Genomic DNA, 18,343 nt, shown 5'->3' with positions numbered 1-18,343 from the left:
TATACAATATCTCCTCAACTGTGTCTACAGTCACATCCAAAATTATTGGCACTCATTCAAGGGTTTTTCTTTATTTTTCCTATTTTCTACATTGTAGAATAATAGTGAAGACATCAAAACTATGAAATAGCACACACGGAATCATGTAGTATCCCCCCAAAAAGTTAAACAAATCAAAATATATTTTATATTTGAGATTCTTCAAAGTTGCCACCCTTTGCTTTGATGACAGCTTTGCACACTCTTGGCATTCTCTTAACCAGATTCACCTGGAATGCTTTTCCAACTGTCTTGAAGGAGTTCCCACATATGCTCAGCATTCTTTTGCTGCTTTTCTTTCACTCTGCGGTTCAACTCATCCCAAACCATCTCAATTGGGTTGAGGTCAGGTGATTGTGGAGGCCAGGTCATCTGATGCAGCACTCCATCACTCTCCTTCTTGGTCAAATAGCCCTTATACAGCCTGGAGGTGTGGTGGGTCATTGTCCTGTTGAAAAACAAATGATAGTCCCACTAAGCACAAACTAGATGGGATGGCATATCGTTGCAGAATGCTGTGGAAGCCATGCTGGTTAAGTGTGCCTTGAATTCTAAATAAATCATAGATAGTGTCACCAGTAAAGCACCCCCACACCATCACACCACCTCTTCCATGCTTCACAGTGGGAACCACACATGTGGAACCACACATCATCATCCGTTCACCTACTCCGCGTCTCACAAAGACACAGCGGTTGGAACCAAAAATCTCAAATTTGGACTCATCAGACCAAAGGACAGATTTCCACCCGTCTAATGTCCATTGTTTGTGTTTCTTTGCCCAAGCATGTCTCTTATTATTATTGTTGTCCTTTAGAAGTGGTTTCTTTGTAACAATTCGACCATGAAGGCCTGATTCACGTAGTCTACAGTTGATGTTGAGATGTGTCTGTTACTTGAACATTGTGAAGCATTTATTTGGGCTGCAATCTGAGGTGCAGTTAACTCTAATGAACTTATCTTCTGCAGCAGAGGTAACACTGGGTCTTCCTTTCCTGTGGCGGTCCTCATGAGAGCCAGTTTCATCATAGCGCTTAATGGTTTTTGCGACTGCACTTGAAGAAATTTTCAAAGTTCTTCAAATTTTCCGTATTGACTGATTACTTTTCATGTCTTAAAGTAATGATGGACTGTTGTTTCTCTTTGCTTATTTGAGCTGTTCTTGCCATAATATAGACTTGGTCTTTTACCAAATAGGGCTATCTTCTGTATACCACCCCTATCTTGTCACAGCACAACTGATTGGCTCAAATGCATTAAGAAGGAAAGACATTTTTACAAGGCACACCTGTTAATTGAAATGCATTCCAGGTGACTACCTCATGAAACTGGTTGAGAGAATGCCAATAATGTGCAAAGCTGTCATCAAGGCAAAGAGTAGCTACTTTGAAGAATCTCAAATATAAAATATATTTGTATTTGTTTTACACTTTTTTGGTTACTACATAATTCCAAAAGTGTTATTTTATAGTTTTGATATCTTCACTATTATTCTACAATGTAGAACATAATAAAAATAAAGAAGAACCCTTGAATGAGTAGGTGTGTCCAAACTTTTGACTGGTACTGTAAATAATGATTTTATACTAATAAATGCTCAAATAAAAATATTTAGTTTAACAAGTGATACAAACATTTAAAAAAAAATAGGTGTCAACATTTTTGGCAACCCTGTTTTCAATACTTTGTGCAAACCTCCCCTTTACGCGGATGTAGCCTTTTCCTATAATATTTTATGAGATTGAAGATCACATTGGGAGGGATCTTAGACCATTCCTCCACACAGAATATTTCCAGATCCTTGATATCTTTCGGTCTGTGCTTATGGACTGCCCTCTTCAATATAAACCACAGGTGTTCAATGGGGTTCAAGTCCATAGACTGAGATGGCCATTGCAAAATGTTGATTTTGTGTTCAATTAACAAATTCTTCATGGATTTTGATGTTGCTTGGGTTCATTATCTTGCTGGAATGCCAAGTTTAAGGTTCCTGGCAGAGGCAACCAGGTTTTTGGCTAAAATGTCCTGGTACTTGGTAGAGTTCATTATCCTCATAACATCAAAGATCCACCAGCATATTTTACAGTAGGTATGAGGTTATTTTCTGCATATGCATCCTTCTATCAAGACCAAACACCAAACACCACAAACATCGCTCTATTTTCGTCTCATCTGACCATTTTTTGCTAAACTTGATCAATGTTGCCAATCAATTTGGATGTGTCTGTATATTCTATTAGTGGCTACCACTCTAAATGTCTAACAATCCCTCCCCTCCAGAACCCGCCAGGCATCATGAGTGTGCTGGATGATGTGTGTGCCACCATGCATGCCAAGGGTGAGGGGGCAGACGGCACCCTGCTCCAGAAGCTCTCGGCAGCGGTGGGCACACACGAACACTTCAACAGCTGGAACTCGGGCTTCGTCATCCACCACTATGCAGGCAAGGTGAGTACCAGGAGAAGACAAGAGTTTTAAACTCAAAACTGATTTAAGTAAACACTTCATGTGAGTAGACATATGGGTGAGGTGTGAAGGTTGCTGTGAATTTTAAGACTTACACATAATGCATTATCTGTCACCTCAGGTCTCCTACGAAATAAACGGCTTCTGTGAGAGAAACCGGGATGTGCTTTTTACTGACCTTATTGAACTGATGCAGAGCAGCGAACAGTATGTATTCCTCTATCTTTACCTGAACTGACACATCCCAGTAAGCAAAATGACGTTGAGAGACATCTTTTAGACCTCTTTTCCAGACTTGGATGTCAGGTTCATTTTATGTGCTGAACGAATGGTGAAAATGCATATTTTCTTCACGTCGATAATACAATTCAAACACATATTTTCCGGACATCAAAAACACATATTTTCTGGACGTTGAAAATACGTACAGTATTTTCCTGATGTTGAAATCAGGTGCATTTTAGGTACTGAATGAAAGGTGAAAATATGTATTTTCCGGACGTCAAAAATACATATTAATACGTATTTTTTCGGTCATTGATTCTATGGCCAACTTTCTCAATGACATAAACATTATATCACAATAATAATTTTTCAAGCCTCTTAATATAGGAAAGAGGAGCCAACTGAAGAGTGCAACAGAATATTTATTATTGCTCCCTAGTGATGGGACGATTGATAACGGAGCTCCGACACTCCGATGCAGTTTTCGAAGCACTTCTGATTCGACACAACGTAGCGATGCTTGTAACAAAGTAACAACACCACCTGATGATGACGTTCCAAGCTTCAGATGTTACACTACCATCTGACAAGTGTCGGAACTCAGAACTGAAGGTGCTGACCTTTGCTGGAAGCTTTTAGTTTTTATCTAGCTAGATATTGCATATTTGTGTTGTTTGCTCTATAACCTATTCGTTTATACGCCACCGTGATATACAATAAGACCGTAACAACAAAAAGACAACAGTCACACAGTGGCCGAATAAATTCAACTGCACATACATTTGTTTAATCACAAAACCGGACAGCAACATCTGTCCGGTGTAGTCCACAAAGCAAGTATTGCATTAACAGACAGTTACTGTATATTGCCTGCAGTACTGTCAAGCAAGTTCATGTTTTTGACAGTTTACTAAACAACTACTGATTTAGAACCACAGAGTTAAATGAAATGCATTGAAAACTAACTTAAAGATAACAAAAACAATGTAGTCCCAATCAATGTTGCAAAATATCATGTGGCTGTCCATGGTACTGATTTCTGTGTGTGCGTGCTTGCTCGCGCAAGTGAAAAACAAAAAGTTGAATCCCAATGCCATCCTCCTCTCTTTCATGACTCTGCCATTCAGTACACTTTTAGTTTTTGTTTTCATAGGCTACCTAGTTAAAATGCTTGCAAGCCTAACTTAATGTGAAAAGCAATTCAATATGATCCTCCATCTTGTCCCCACAGTGCCTTCATCCGCAGCCTCTTCCCTGAAAACCTCAACACAGACAAGAAGAGCAGGCCCACCACTGCTAGCTGTAAGATCAAGGTAACAGTCCCCACTCTACTACTGTACCAGAACTATGGTTCAGTAGCTGAGTGTAACAGCACTCGCAAAGATTTCATCTTATCAGTACGTGGTGGTACATCCATCCCTTATGTTCTCTCTGCAGAAACAAGCCAATGATCTGGTGAACACGTTGATGAAGTGCACCCCCCACTATATCCGATGTATCAAACCCAACGAGACTAAGAGACCCAAGGACTGGGAAGAGAGTCGGTGTGTCCCTATAACACCCCCTAACAGACATCATATACAATAGCAGATTATTTAGGGATTTCAGAAGAATTCAGGTGCTATAATTCTCTAGTTTGGAACATTAGAACATAGGTGATATTGAACCTGTGTGTGTGTGTGTGTGTGTGTGTGTGTGTGTGTGTGTGTGTGTGTGTGTGTGTGTGTGTGTGTGTGTGTGTGTGTGTGTGTGTGTTTAGGGGGCGAAGCACCAGGTGGAGTACCTTGGGCTGCGGGAGAATATCCGTGTACGTCGAGCCGGCTACGCCTACCGCAGAGTCTTCAATAAGTTCCTACAGAGGTGAGTCTTACTTACTCTTAGGTGTGTGTCCTTCAGTGTTTGCTGGGTGTCGTTCAGTGTCTGCTGGGTGTCCTCTCAGTGTGTGTGGGGGGATGGAGAGTCTACTGTATGTTCTACCCAGTACCTGACTCACTGTGTTTGGCCTACAGGTACGCCATCCTGACGGCAGAGACGTGGCCGTGCTGGCGGGGGGGAGAGCAGCAGGGGGTCCTGCATCTCCTCCGCTCTGTCAACATGGACACAGACCAGTACCAGATGGGACGCTCCAAGGTCTTTGTCAAGGCCCCAGAGTCGGTAGGGGCCCATATACTGTAGTTCTCCCTGGGAAAAGTGCTGTTTCATTCATCTCAATGGGACTTCCCGGGTTTAAGGGTGAATAAATGAACTGTATTAAAAGGTGTGAGGTATTACACTGCAAAATAGTTTATTTGATCTAAGCATTCCCTCTTCCCTCCGTCTCCTCTAGCTCTTCCTATTGGAGGAGATGCGGGAGAGGAAATTCGACACGTTCGCCAGGACCATCCAGAAGGCCTGGAGGAAGTACATCGCCAGGCGGAAATATGAACAGATGAGGGAAGATGGTGAGTGTGTCAATGATCCTGGAGTCACGTTCGTCATAAGGAGTAGACCAAGATGCAGCGTAGTATGTTTCCATCCTTTATTTTGGAATAGAAAACTTCAAAGAACAAAACAACAAAACGAACAAATGAAACGTGAAGCTATAATAATGCTCACAGGCAACTATACATAGACAAGATTCCACAAAGTACAATGGGGAAATGGCTACCTAAATATGATCCCCAATCAGAGACAACAATAAACAGCTGCCTCTGATTGGGAACCATACCAGGCCAACATAGATATACAATTCCCCTAGATAACCCACCCTTAATCACACCCCGACCTAACCAACATAGGAAATATACAGCTCTCTATGGTCAGGGTGTGACACCTGGAGAAGTGTGGGGATGGAACAAGAAAGAAAAATGATTATACATAAATCAATTTGGATATACAGCAATGAATCTGCCCTCAGAGGGTCTTAACATTCCCCGGAACTCGCTCTCCCATGTTGTTCCCAGCTTCAGACATCCTGTATAACTCTAAGGAGCGGAGGAGGAACAGCATCAACAGGAACTTTGTAGGAGACTATCTGGGACTGGAGCAGAGGCCTGAGCTCAGACAGTTCCTGGCCAAGAGGGAGCGAGTCGACTTCGCAGACTCTGTCAACAAGTTTGACCGCAGGTTCAAGGTGAGCATACCACTTCCTCCACCACAGAGTGGTGAGGAAAACCGAGCCAACGCCGGGGTTAACAGCACAGCATGGGGTTGACTTCTTACTTCTTCCATTTATACCCACTCACTCTCTTCCATTATCTCTCTCTGCAGTCCATCAAGAGGGACCTCATTCTGTCTCCCAAAGGCATCTACCTCATAGGCAGAGAGAAGGTGAAGAAGGGTCCAGAGAAGGGACAGATAAAGGAGGTGTTAAAAAGGAAGCTGGAGTTTGAGAGTATCCACTCTATCTCTCTCAGGTAAAGCTTTTTTCTCACTGCTGAAGTTAGATCAGCATGTAACAGTGCAGTGTGATGTCATCTCCAGGCAGTGTCAATGGGAGTTTTTGTGGTTAGTGTGGTTAATGATAAAACAGGAACTAATAACACAGGATCTTTTTAAACTCTGCATTGTGCAATTATATCACCGCCTGTGTGGGTATGACACTTCTTCTACCAATGCCAATCCCGTAAGACTCTAAATGTATATATTTCTCCCTCTCCCTGTAGTATGAGACAGGATGATTTCTTCATCGTGCATGAGACTCAGTATGATAGTCTGCTAGAGTCCAACTTCAAGACTGAGTTCCTCAGCTTGCTCTGTAAGCGCTATGAAGAGGTGACCAAGAACAAGCTGTCTCTCTCCTTCAATGACAGGTAGGACTACACACATACTGGATAGCGAAATCCTTGCTGTATGACTTCATGGTTTAGTGGATTGGATTAACTTTGGATAAAAGCATCTAGTAAAATCATCTGCCGTTGTGGCTCTCTGTAGGCTGGAGTTCCGGGTGAAGAAGGAGGGCTGGGGAGGAGGGGGCACCCGTGTTGTGGTGTTCCAGAGGGGACAGGGGGACCTGGCAGAGATCAAACCAGCTGGAAAGACCCTCACCATCACGGTGGGAGATGGCCTGCCCAAGACCTCCAGTGAGTAACAGGAAGAGAGAGAAGCACATGCAGAAGGAGAAAAGAGAGAGACATACTGTAGATACAGATGGACGTGTATATCTATAGAATACTCAGGCTGACTTGATATATAACATATATTATTTTTCCTAATACGTCATCCTTTAAAACTCAACATGTTTATTTTGTCAGAGCCCACCAAGAAGGGAGCGCTACAGATCCGTGCAGGCGGCAGGAGTCAGCCTCCCAGTAGAGGTAATCTCATGAATCTGTTCAGACATGTTCCTACGTCATCGGCAACAATCACTCCATGAACATGGACTTGCAATCCTTACTACTAATAATTATGTTGAGTTATTAGTGTATGAATGGATGTACTGTATGTCTGTCTTGTGTTTACCTTGTATCTCTGTTCCTCTTCTTTGACTAGGGTCCCAGAATGGTGCACCCAGAGGTAGAGGTGCTCCACCGCCCCAGCAGCACACCTATACCTCCCAGAAACAGAACCGCCCCCCCAGCGCCGTCCTCCCTAAACTGGGCTCCCAGAATCCCAGACGAGGCCCGGCTCAGACTCAGACTCAACAGGGGAACCTGGACTTCCTCAACGTGCCTGACCAGGGCGTGTCTGGGTGAGCTGAATAAACTGAGCATACATTGGGCATTCACAAAAATATACTATCTAAAGTGAAGGATAGAACTTGAGCTCTCATCTCTCTCCCAGTATATCTCATCCCTTTATACCTCTCTTCAGAATGCAGAGGAGGAGGAGTATCAGCAGCCAGCGGCCGCCCCCGGCCCCATCCAGCCGGTCCAAGGCCCAGCCCCGCCCCATGGGCCCACGTTGCCGGGCGTTGTACCAGTACGCTGGCCAGGACACCGATGAGCTCAGCTTTGACGCCAATGATGTCATCGACCTGCTCAATGAAGGTACACGTTGGGAGGCAATAGAATAGCACTCAATTGTTTATTTGTGAAAAAAGAAACGGTGTCCATTCGGAACAAAGGAAAGGGGAAGAAAGAGGAGACTAGAGCACCAACTGGGGTGTTTTACGCTTGGCACAAGTACACCACTGCTGTAATGCTTGGCACTAGTACACCACTGCTGTAATGCTTGGCACTAGTACACCACTGCTGTAATGCTTGGCACTAGTACACCACTGCTGTAATGTTTGGCACTAGTACACCACTGCTGTAATGTTTGGCACTAGTACACCATTGCTGTAATGCTTGGCACTAGTACACCATTGCTGTAATGCTTGGCACTAGTACACCACTGCTGTAATGTTTGGCACTAGTACACCATTGCTGTAATGCTTGGCACTAGTACACCACTGCTGTAATGTTTGGCACTAGTACACCACTGCTGTAATGTTTGGCACTAGTACACCATTGCTGTAATGTTTGGCACTAGTACACCATTGCTGTAATGCTTGGCACTAGTACACCACTGCTGTAATGTTTGGCACTAGTACACCATTGCTGTAATGCTTGGCACTAGTACACCACTGCTGTAATGATTGGCACTAGTACACCACTGCTGTAATGTTTGGCACTAGTACACCACTGCTGTAATGCTTGGCACTAGTACACCACTGCTGTAATGCTTGGCACTAGTACACCACTGCTGTAATGCTTGGCACTAGTACACCACTGCTGTAATGTTTGGCACTAGTACACCACTGCTGTAATGTTTGGCACTAGTACACCACTGCTGTAATGCTTGGCACTAGTACACCACTGCTGTAATGTTTGGCACTAGAACACCACTGCTGTAATGCTTGGCACTAGTACACCACTGCTGTAATGCTTGGCACTAGTACACCACTGCTGTAATGCTTGGCGCTAGTACACCACTGGTGTAATGTTTGGCACTAGAACACCACTGCTGTAATGTTTGGCACTAGTACACCACTGCTGTAATGTTTGGCACTAGTACACCATTGCTGTAATGCTTGGCACTAGTACACCACTGCTGTAATGCTTGGCACTAGTACACCACTGCTGTAATGCTTGGCACTAGTACACCACTGCTGTAATGTTTGGCACTAGTACACCACTGCAGTAATGCTTGGCACTAGTACACCACTGCTGTAATGCTTGGCACTAGTACACCACTGCTGTAATGCTTGGCACTAGTACACCACTGCTGTAATGTTTGGCACTAGTACACCACTGCTGTAATGTTTGGCACTAGTACACCACTGCTGTAATGCTTGGCACTAGTACACCACTGCTGTAATGTTTGGCACTAGAACACCACTGCTGTAATGCTTGGCACTAGTACACCACTGCTGTAATGCTTGGCACTAGTACACCACTGCTGTAATGCTTGGCGCTAGTACACCACTGGTGTAATGTTTGGCACTAGAACACCACTGCTGTAATGTTTGGCACTAGTACACCACTGCTGTAATGTTTGGCACTAGTACACCATTGCTGTAATGCTTGGCACTAGTACACCACTGCTGTAATGCTTGGCACTAGTACACCACTGCTGTAATGCTTGGCACTAGTACACCACTGCTGTAATGTTTGGCACTAGTACACCACTGCAGTAATGCTTGGCACTAGTACACCACTGCTGTAATGCTTGGCACTAGTACACCACTGCTGTAATGCTTGGCACTAGTACACCACTGCTGTAATGTTTGGCACTAGTACACCACTGCTGTAATGTTTGGCACTAGTACACCACTGCTGTAATGATTGGCACTAGTACACCACTGCTGTAATGCTTGGCACTAGTACACCACTGCTGTAATGCTTGGCACTAGTACACCACTGCTGTAATGTTTGGCACTAGTACACCACTGCTGTAATGTTTGGCACTAGTACACCACTGCTGTAATGTTTGGCACTAGTACACCACTGCTGTAATGATTGGCACTAGTACACCACTGCTGTAATGTTTGGCACTAGTACACCACTGCTGTAATGTTTGGCACTAGTACACCACTGCTGTAATGATTGGCACTAGTACACCACTGCTGTAATGATTGGCACTAGTACACCACTGCTGTAATGTTTGGCACTAGTACACCACTGCTGTAATGTTTGGCACTAGTACACCACTGCTGTAATGTTTGGCACTAGTACACCACTGCTGTAATGCTTGGCACTAGTACACCACTGCTGTAATGCTTGGCACTAGTACACCACTGCAGTAATGCTTGGCACTAGTACACCACTGCTGTAATGATTGGCACTAGTACACCACTGCTGTAATGCTTGGCACTAGTACACCACTGCTGTAATGCTTGGCACTAGTACACCACTGCTGTAATGTTTGGCACTAGTACACCACTGCTGTAATGATTGGCACTAGTACACCACTGCTGTAATGATTGGCACTAGTACACCACTGCTGTAATGTTTGGCACTAGTACACCACTGCAGTAATGCTTGGCACTAGTACACCACTGCTGTAATGTTTGGCACTAGTACACCACTGCTGTAATGATTGGCACTAGTACACCACTGCTGTAATGTTTGGCACTAGTACCACTGCTGTAATGTTTGGCACTAGTACACCATTGCTGTAATGCTGTAATGCTTGGCACTAGTACGCCACTGCTGTAATGCTTGGCACTAGTACACCACTGCTGTAATGCTTGGCACTAGTACACCACTGCTGTAATGTTTGGCACTAGTACACCACTGCTGTAATGATTGGCACTAGTACACCACTGCTGTAATGATTGGCACTAGTACACCACTGCTGTAATGATTGGCACTAGTACACCACTGCTGTAATGTTTGGCACTAGTACACCACTGCTGTAATGTTTGGCACTAGTACACCACTGCTGTAATGATTGGCACTAGTACACCACTGCTGTAATGCTTGGCACTAGTACACCATTGCTGAAAGGTTACCTTTCCCTTGCAGATGCATCAGGCTGGTGGAGGGGCAGGTTTCGTGGCAAGGAGGGCCTCTTCCCTGGGAACTATGTGGAGAAAATATGATGACTGCCTGTTCTGTGCCCGAAAAGTTGTATGGCATAACGATCCACTGTAAAACAATGGTGAATTGCATGTGAGCCAAACAGTAATATCTGATTCACAAGCGTTTCAACAGGATCGTCATGTTGACACCAGTGCTTTGTATTATCTGCACAACAATATCAGTACAGAGAAAGAAACATGTTGAAAAGCTATCTGAAACAGAAGACTGTGCCTTTTTTATTTTTCATTTATGTTATATTGTCAGCCATAACTGATTTAACTGGGCCTTATTCCAGTTTCACAAAGAGGACTTTGATGCAAAGCTTTGAGGTGCTAACGCAAAAGAAGATGCAATGATTTTATGCACATACATTTTTTTTTTTGTGATATCAAATGTAGGGCCATCAAGTGTCGATAAAATCCTCCCAAAATTCCATATTTTCTATTCAAGTAAATACTACCTGTAAGCAACCAGTAGGAGGTACTGTTGCACCATTTCCATGTCTTCAACACTTGCAAATGCTCTGAAAATGAAAGGTTGACTGATGTATGATAATATACATGAGTCTTTGGTGTTATAAGCTTCTTTCTGCTTTGTTGGATTCATTACAAAACTAGTTTATGGACTTCTTTTATAACTGTTGTAAAATAACTTGAAATTAACAAATTAACAGAGAATTTCTATTTTGTGCCCAGTGACAGTGGTCACAATAAAGAAATACTTTCTATAAGCGCAATTGATTGATACACTGTTTGCATCATCATTGGCATCATGTGTAACTAAATTGAACTTGATGCTTTAAGACCACCTCATTCTTACATCATGTTAGCGATGTGTGATGAACCCTAGAATGCATCCTTGTTCGAAGTGTCGTAAACCTGTACGAATGCTGTCTTCATTATGGCTATGAATAATGTGTCACCTTGAATTGGTAGCCTAATGATTCCTACAGGTGGTTGTGAATGACAGGTGGACAAAAGAGAGTGCAGCGCAGCAGATTATTCTCCAGCTGGGAACACTGGTCCAACAGGTGAGCCGTGAATACAACTGGGAGCTTCACGTGTTCAAAATTGAAATGCTAATCATTTACAATGGTCAATGTGTGGCTGCAGGTTTATACTATTCATTGGACCAGTTACTGAAGCCTGCAAGTATGTTTTATAAATACATGCCTTGACAATAAAACTACATGTTCTGTTATGAGCAGACTAGATACTTCATGAATACAGCCATACAAATAGTAATGCGTTGCATGTTAAAAACCTATAAAGGATCCGTCCCTCTTTTTCAATTTTCGACCTAAAATTCCATACCCAAATCTAACGGCCTGTAGCTCGGGACCTGATGCAAGGGTATGCATATTCTTGATAGCATTTGAAAGGAAACACTTTGAAGTTTGTGGAAATGTGAAATTAATGTAGGAGAATAACACATTAGATCTGGTAAAAGATAATACAAAGAAAAAAACATTTGTATTTTTTTGTATTTTTTCTGTACCATCATCTTTGAAATGCAAGAAGCGCCATAATGTATTATTCCAGCCCAGGTGCAGTTTAGATTTTTGCCAGTAGATGGCAGCAGTGTATGTGCAAAGTTTTAGGCTAATCCAATGAACCATTGTATTTCTGCTCAAAATATTGTATCAGGACTGCCCAAATGTGCCTAAATGGTTTATTAATAACTTTTCAAGTTCATAACTGTGCACTCTCCTCAAACAATTGCATGGTATTATTTCACTGTAATAGCTACTGTAAATTAGACAGTTCAGTTAGATTAACAAGAGTTCAAGCTTTCTGCCAATATCTGATACGTCTTACTTACAACCTCATGCTAATGCATTAGCCTACGTTAGCTCAACCTTCCCGTGGGGGACCCACCGATACTGTAGAGGTTTAAACATACATGGTATCCGTAATAACTGAATATTGTCATTAGTACCTGTGGAGACAGGAACAATAGCCATACTGTGTTGATCCTGAGCATGATCCCCTGTTTATTCTGATGATCCATAAACAGACCAGTAGCGCTGATCTCAAATATGACCTCATTCCATGGAGCTTTACATCACTGACTCGACTTCTTAACATGAAAATACAACTGTATGATTGTCTGGGCTCTTTGGTCCTCATCTTGCTTCAAACTAGCATTGGCCTAGATTACTTTTTTAATTAATGGCAATATGTGGGGATTAAGTGGGATACAACATTCAGTCCATCAATATTGACGTAATGGCGTGTTTTTTTAAGAGTAGGGAATAAGCCAGTCAAGACATTCATAATAGGAACAGCCCTATTGAGAACTATTATACAGGTGTCCATGCTGCTGACTGAGCTAGTTATGCCGACTCACCTCTCTGGCACAAAAGTTTCAATTAACATCGTCAGGAATCTTCTTGCTTCTAGAATAAATTAATAATACAATGGCAAACCGGCGGGGAACGAACGATTTGCTACCTATGCCGTCCGTCAAAAGCAAAGCGCATGACGAGATCGGACCAATGTGGCCTCACACTCAAGCGCTTGTGCCATCCCGGCGGGTACACCTGGCCCATTGAGAATATGAATAGCCGCAGCTTTTGCCATTCACGCATGTATGTGTATTTGCTCTAATTACTATAATTTCAAACTATGCCCAATAAGGAATGACTTAATGCTTTAATATTGTAGGTTTTAGTTATACACATATATTTTATCACAGCGCGTTGCCTGTTGCGAAGTTTGGATATCAGGTAAAGCTTACCCATGCGCATTTGGTTTCCATTCAACTTAAAGCCTAAATTGAACTGACAGGTTGTAATATAGCAAAGGCACCGGGAATGTGTCAATTTAACAATAGTATTTCTTGCCAGACCAGGGCGTGAAGTCACAGTCAAGACTAGTGCAACTGGATCGGGAGAATTTTGTCCCCTATTAAAATCCACCTGCCACTTGGAGAAGAAAGTAGTTGTGTTTGGATTACAAAATTGGAGGTAAACTCTATATCGATTTTATCTAGTCATCTGAGATGGTGGTCATATACAATTCCATATACACACATGCTGTTTTGTTGTCAATATCATTTATATCCACAGGTGACAGGTGTTTTGATGATGACAATTTCATGATGATGACTTGTATTATTGAGTCTGTCGATGCAAGGTCTTTTGCAATCTACTTACAACCTACTTGCATATGTAGCCGATGTGAAATGGCTAGCTAGTTAGCGGCGGTGCGCGCTAGTGGCGTTTCAATCGGTGACGTCACTTGCTCTGAGACCTTGAAGTGACTGTCGACAGTGTGCAGAGCGTCCCTGGTTCGCGCCCAGGTCGGGGCGAGGGGACAGACGTAAAGTCTATACTGTTACGCATACATAGTGATAAGATAACATTTGCTTTGGGTCAAAGCTAATTGTAGATTGCAGTATGGATGGTTGAAGCAGAACAGTGTGCATTGACAGTCCTTCCTCCTCTGTTTGTCATCTATTTATAATATAATCTTTGAACAACAATAGCTCATATAATTTATCTTTATTATAATTGGATTGTGACATTCAGAACAACAAGAGCAACACTGAAGCATCCATTTTGGTGACTGGTTTAAGAAGCCCATGACAAGGCACCCACACCTGGATATTTGCTTATCTTTTCAACGGGGGACAAACAGACAACAGACATTTCACTTGAGCCAGTCCCTGTTATGGAGTCTTCAAAAAGTGGACCAGCATGTGGAGTCTTTGAAAAAGGCTTCATCCACATTGTTAGTCACACTGTGTTGTATGCTGGAAACTCTGAAAGTAATAGAAAATAATGGCCTAAATGGTCTCACTCTATTCTTTCTTTCTCCCCCTCTGGGTTCTAGTCTAGTGAGAAGATGATGTGTTCTCCTATGAAAGCTCAGATCTGGACTGGTGTGAGGCGAACTACAGGCACTCTGAAGTACACTGTGCGTGAACATGACTTATTTCTTACAATATCCAGCTGAGATATACACCTCTGTGCTTACTGTGCCTTTTTAAAACTCCATTGCTGTATACTTGTCTAACATATTGTTGTATTTTATTTGTTTGCGGAGGACCATATTTTATGGCCACAATGATGATAGATGTAGTGGACAGGTGCATCACTCACTGCATTACATTGTGAATCCCTCTTTTAGAACACTCCTTTCTGTTTCTCCAGATGAGCAGTCTGTTTGTCTTCGTGATCTCCCCCATCATGCTGTACCTGCTGCACACTTACGCCAGGGAAGTACCTGTACCTGGTCTGGATCATGATGGTCTTTGTGGGTGTGTGTCCACTCTTCTCTCCAAACACCAGGACAACCTTCATGAAGTTATAACTCCACTCCCAAGGTGCCCTCATCGGTCTGCTTTAGATACTGGGTAGGGCCGGGCCTAGGGGCCATTTAGGAATTGGGCATCAATGTGTGTCCCCTCCCTAAAGGTCTCTTCTCTGCCTACTTCCACATGACCCTGAGCTTCATGGCCAGATGCTGGATGAGCAGTCCATCCTGTGGGTGCTGGGGCTCTGCTGGGGCTCTGCTACGCCCTCTGGTATTCCCATGCTTCATCAATGACAGATTGGCCACCATAACACCTGCTCAAGGCTTCTGCAGCCAAATCATTATCTGTGAATACTGGAAGTAGCATATACCGTGTTTCACCTTCCTGTCTCTATTCAATGTAACCATGGGGCAGCGTCCATGTGTGTTTAGATCTCCCTGCTACAGGATCATGCGGTTGTTCTCTCTATATGGAACAAACGGCAATACATACTGTAGGCTGTTAATAAGGCAGGAGACAATGACAGGATCTTTTTACAGGGCATGCCAGGTTGAAACAGAAGCCATGCTAAGCCAGGAGCCTGACAACCAGGCCAGGAGCAGCCTGTAGTATGCTATATTCACCAGCCAGTCGGAGAGAGGGGCTTCCTAGCTTTCTGAATGACTCTCCCATTAACACTGTTTTAATATTAAAGTAAAGGGTGGAAAAAGATTATTGCAATATTAATGAGAGTGTGAACATAATCCCAATTGAACTATGAAAAGGGCCCACCCTGTGCTCCTTTGTCAAACCCACTGACAACGCCTACATCCTCAACTGCCTTGCCCTCTACATCACCTACTCATTGGGTCTGGAGATGAGGATGTAAGGCAATAAGTCTCATTATTGTACTGTACATTACTGTCAAGTGCACATTCTATCACTCCATCAGTTCACTGTCTGATAACTGCTTTCTGTTCCTCTCTCGCTCATGCCCTCACTCTCTCTGTTTATCGCTCTGCTTTATTTTCCCCACTCACAGCTGTACTGACCAATAGGTGCTATGGTTATGCTGGTCTGGTGTTGGCCTGTGGGGGATGGCAATCATCTACTGGATCAATGACTGTTTCGGATGCATCCTCTGGCAAAAGCTCAACTTGTGCTATCTGCATGGCATCTGGTAAAAGTAGGGGATAGGATGTGAACAGAAGTTAGATATAATATTCTCTCTTTGATGTTGTGAATAATCATGAACAGACTGACATGTATCTATTCACCCTCTAGGCACATTCTGATTGTGACCGCTGTAGCCTACCCAAGCACCCTGATAGCCTACTTGGATGCCAACTATGAGATGCCAGGCCTTCAGTACTGGCCCAGTGATAACTGTGTCCTGGGCTTGCCTTACATCGTCCTGAAAGGAACCACCAAGACTCAGAAAAGATGTTAGAGAACGTTCAACTTCTCCAAGAGACAACCTGATGGCTTTGGTGATGAAATGTGCTATGTAGTGCCGTGCAAGGAAAAGTGTCAAATGCAGTGCCTTTCTTTTTACTTAGCAGTGACTCCGTTTTGAGAAATGGTTGCAATTCATAAGATTGCTCCTTATTTGATATGATAACAGAATCAATGCCACTCAGGTCATCAAGTCCGATGTTTGCATATTATGTTTAGTGTGCACATGTTAAAGAATTAAACAATAATTAATGTGTGTATGTTTTTATATGCATTTTGTGGGAATTGATCAATGCACTCATCTGTTATTTGCGTCCATATATGCATGGATATTCTCTCCACATGTTTTTATAAAACAATTTTGTGTATATCTGTGTTTCGGTATAATAACATGCTTGTCTTTGTAGTGATGAGAATGGAGATTATTTCAACCCCCAAAATACAGCTTTGCTTAGATGTAGGGCTGAATCACAACCACAACATTTTAGGGGTAAAGGGCTTGTAGAGTTTGCTTATATAACCTACAACTTTACATTTGTCATCCTTTTCAGGGATAATATCATTATGTGTGATCTGAACTAAACTAAGTTTAAGACATTTTATACAACCACATAAACATAAATGTTTGTCTTGGTTTAGAGATCTTAAGACGTAAGTATTTTATGATGTTATTACAGAAAATGTAAGGACCATGTCAATGTTTGTTATGTGTGGGATTCTACATCTATGAGATCAATTAAATGTGTATATGAATAAGATTAACGGTTACTGAATTAAATTCTATGATGAATTTGAGACGTTTCTAAATATACAGAAAAAATATATAAACCCAACATGTAAAGTGTTGGTTCCATGTTTCATGAACTAAAATAAAAGATCCCATAAATGTTTCCATATGCACAAAAAGCTTATATTTCTCTCACATTTTCTGCACAAATTTGTTAACATCCCTGTTAAGGAGAATTTCTCCTTTGCTAAAATAATCCATCCACCTGACAGGTGTGGCATATCAAGAAGCTGATTAAACAGCATGACCATTACTCAGGTGCACCTTGTGCTGGAGACAATAAAAAGCCACTCTAAAATATGCAGTTTTGTCACACAACACAGTGCCTCAGATATCTCAAGTTTTGAGGGAGTGTGCAACTGGCATGCCGACTGCAGGAATGTACTCCAGAGCTGTTGCCAGAGAATTTAATGTTTATTTCTCCACCATGAGCCACCAATGTCATTTTTGAGAATTTGGCAGTAAGTCCAACCAACTTCACAACCACAGACCGACCACATGTAACCACGCCAGCCCAGGGCATCCACATGCGCCTTCTTCACCTGTGGGATCGTCTGAGACCAGAGCCCGGACAGCCGATGAAACTGAGGAGTATTTCTGTCTGTTATAAAGCCCTTTTCTGGGGAAAAACTGATTCTGATTGGCTGGGCCTGGCTCCCCAGCTGCGCCCCTGCCCAGTCAAGTGAAATGTATAGATTATGGCCGAATGAATTTATTTCAATTGACTGATTTCCTTATATAAATTAGAACTCAGGAAGGTGTTTTGAACAATCTATTCAGCATTAGACGTAATGCAAAGAAATTAATCTAGAAGGTTGAAACCTTTTATATTTTTGATACCTCTACAGTGTTTTATTTCAGGATCATTGCTAAAAGAACAAATATCTGGAAAATGAAAACCCATCAGAAATCCCCCCGAAAGAAAATAAATAGAGTATGAACTAGAAACGTAAAATAATTTGGTACATTGTAGACATTTTTTCAAAGCCATATTCCTACCTGAAAGATACAATAGATTTCTGACACAAAGAAATTGGGGCATGAACATGATGCATGTCACCGTTAACTGTCAGCAGCAACAGTGACATCTAGTGTACAGATTAGAATATGTATTTATTTATTTTGTAAGCCCCTGTAAAGTTGTAAA

General features: G+C 42.5%; 1 protein-coding gene and 1 long non-coding RNA gene across 3 annotated transcripts in view; both read left to right on the top strand.

Moving 5' to 3' along the window:
* LOC112242151 (unconventional myosin-If) overlaps positions 1 to 11,451 on the top strand; it is a 32,927-nt gene extending 21,476 nt beyond the window's left edge. Inside the window, exons 14-28 of the mRNA XM_042309821.1 lie at positions 2,320 to 2,487; positions 2,627 to 2,712; positions 3,962 to 4,043; positions 4,168 to 4,274; positions 4,492 to 4,590; positions 4,740 to 4,884; positions 5,057 to 5,171; positions 5,673 to 5,842; positions 5,980 to 6,125; positions 6,375 to 6,521; positions 6,643 to 6,791; positions 6,963 to 7,025; positions 7,201 to 7,399; positions 7,522 to 7,697; positions 10,659 to 11,451. Coding sequence (XP_042165755.1) covers positions 2,320 to 2,487; positions 2,627 to 2,712; positions 3,962 to 4,043; positions 4,168 to 4,274; positions 4,492 to 4,590; positions 4,740 to 4,884; positions 5,057 to 5,171; positions 5,673 to 5,842; positions 5,980 to 6,125; positions 6,375 to 6,521; positions 6,643 to 6,791; positions 6,963 to 7,025; positions 7,201 to 7,399; positions 7,522 to 7,697; positions 10,659 to 10,735 — 1,929 coding nt within the window. The 3' untranslated portion in view covers positions 10,736 to 11,451. The remainder of the gene's footprint in view (positions 1 to 2,319; positions 2,488 to 2,626; positions 2,713 to 3,961; positions 4,044 to 4,167; positions 4,275 to 4,491; positions 4,591 to 4,739; positions 4,885 to 5,056; positions 5,172 to 5,672; positions 5,843 to 5,979; positions 6,126 to 6,374; positions 6,522 to 6,642; positions 6,792 to 6,962; positions 7,026 to 7,200; positions 7,400 to 7,521; positions 7,698 to 10,658) is intronic.
* A 2,622-nt stretch (positions 11,452 to 14,073) lies between these two features.
* On the top strand, positions 14,074 to 17,255 carry LOC112223605. Of its 2 annotated transcripts, none has more exons than XR_002949431.1 (3): positions 14,074 to 14,635; positions 14,872 to 16,134; positions 16,239 to 17,255. It is a non-coding gene; the product is annotated as an uncharacterized LOC112223605 (long non-coding RNA). The 2 variants fall into 2 exon arrangements; XR_002949367.1 differs by having other exon boundaries at positions 14,872 to 16,140.
* The last annotated feature ends 1,088 nt before the right edge of the window (positions 17,256 to 18,343 follow it).

Source organism: Oncorhynchus tshawytscha, linkage group LG01 (assembly GCF_018296145.1).
Source record: "Oncorhynchus tshawytscha isolate Ot180627B linkage group LG01, Otsh_v2.0, whole genome shotgun sequence".
In the NCBI taxonomy this organism is placed as follows: domain Eukaryota; kingdom Metazoa; phylum Chordata; class Actinopteri; order Salmoniformes; family Salmonidae; genus Oncorhynchus; species Oncorhynchus tshawytscha.
Note: the sequence above shows the minus strand (reverse complement) of the source record. Positions and strands in the feature narration are given on the sequence as shown.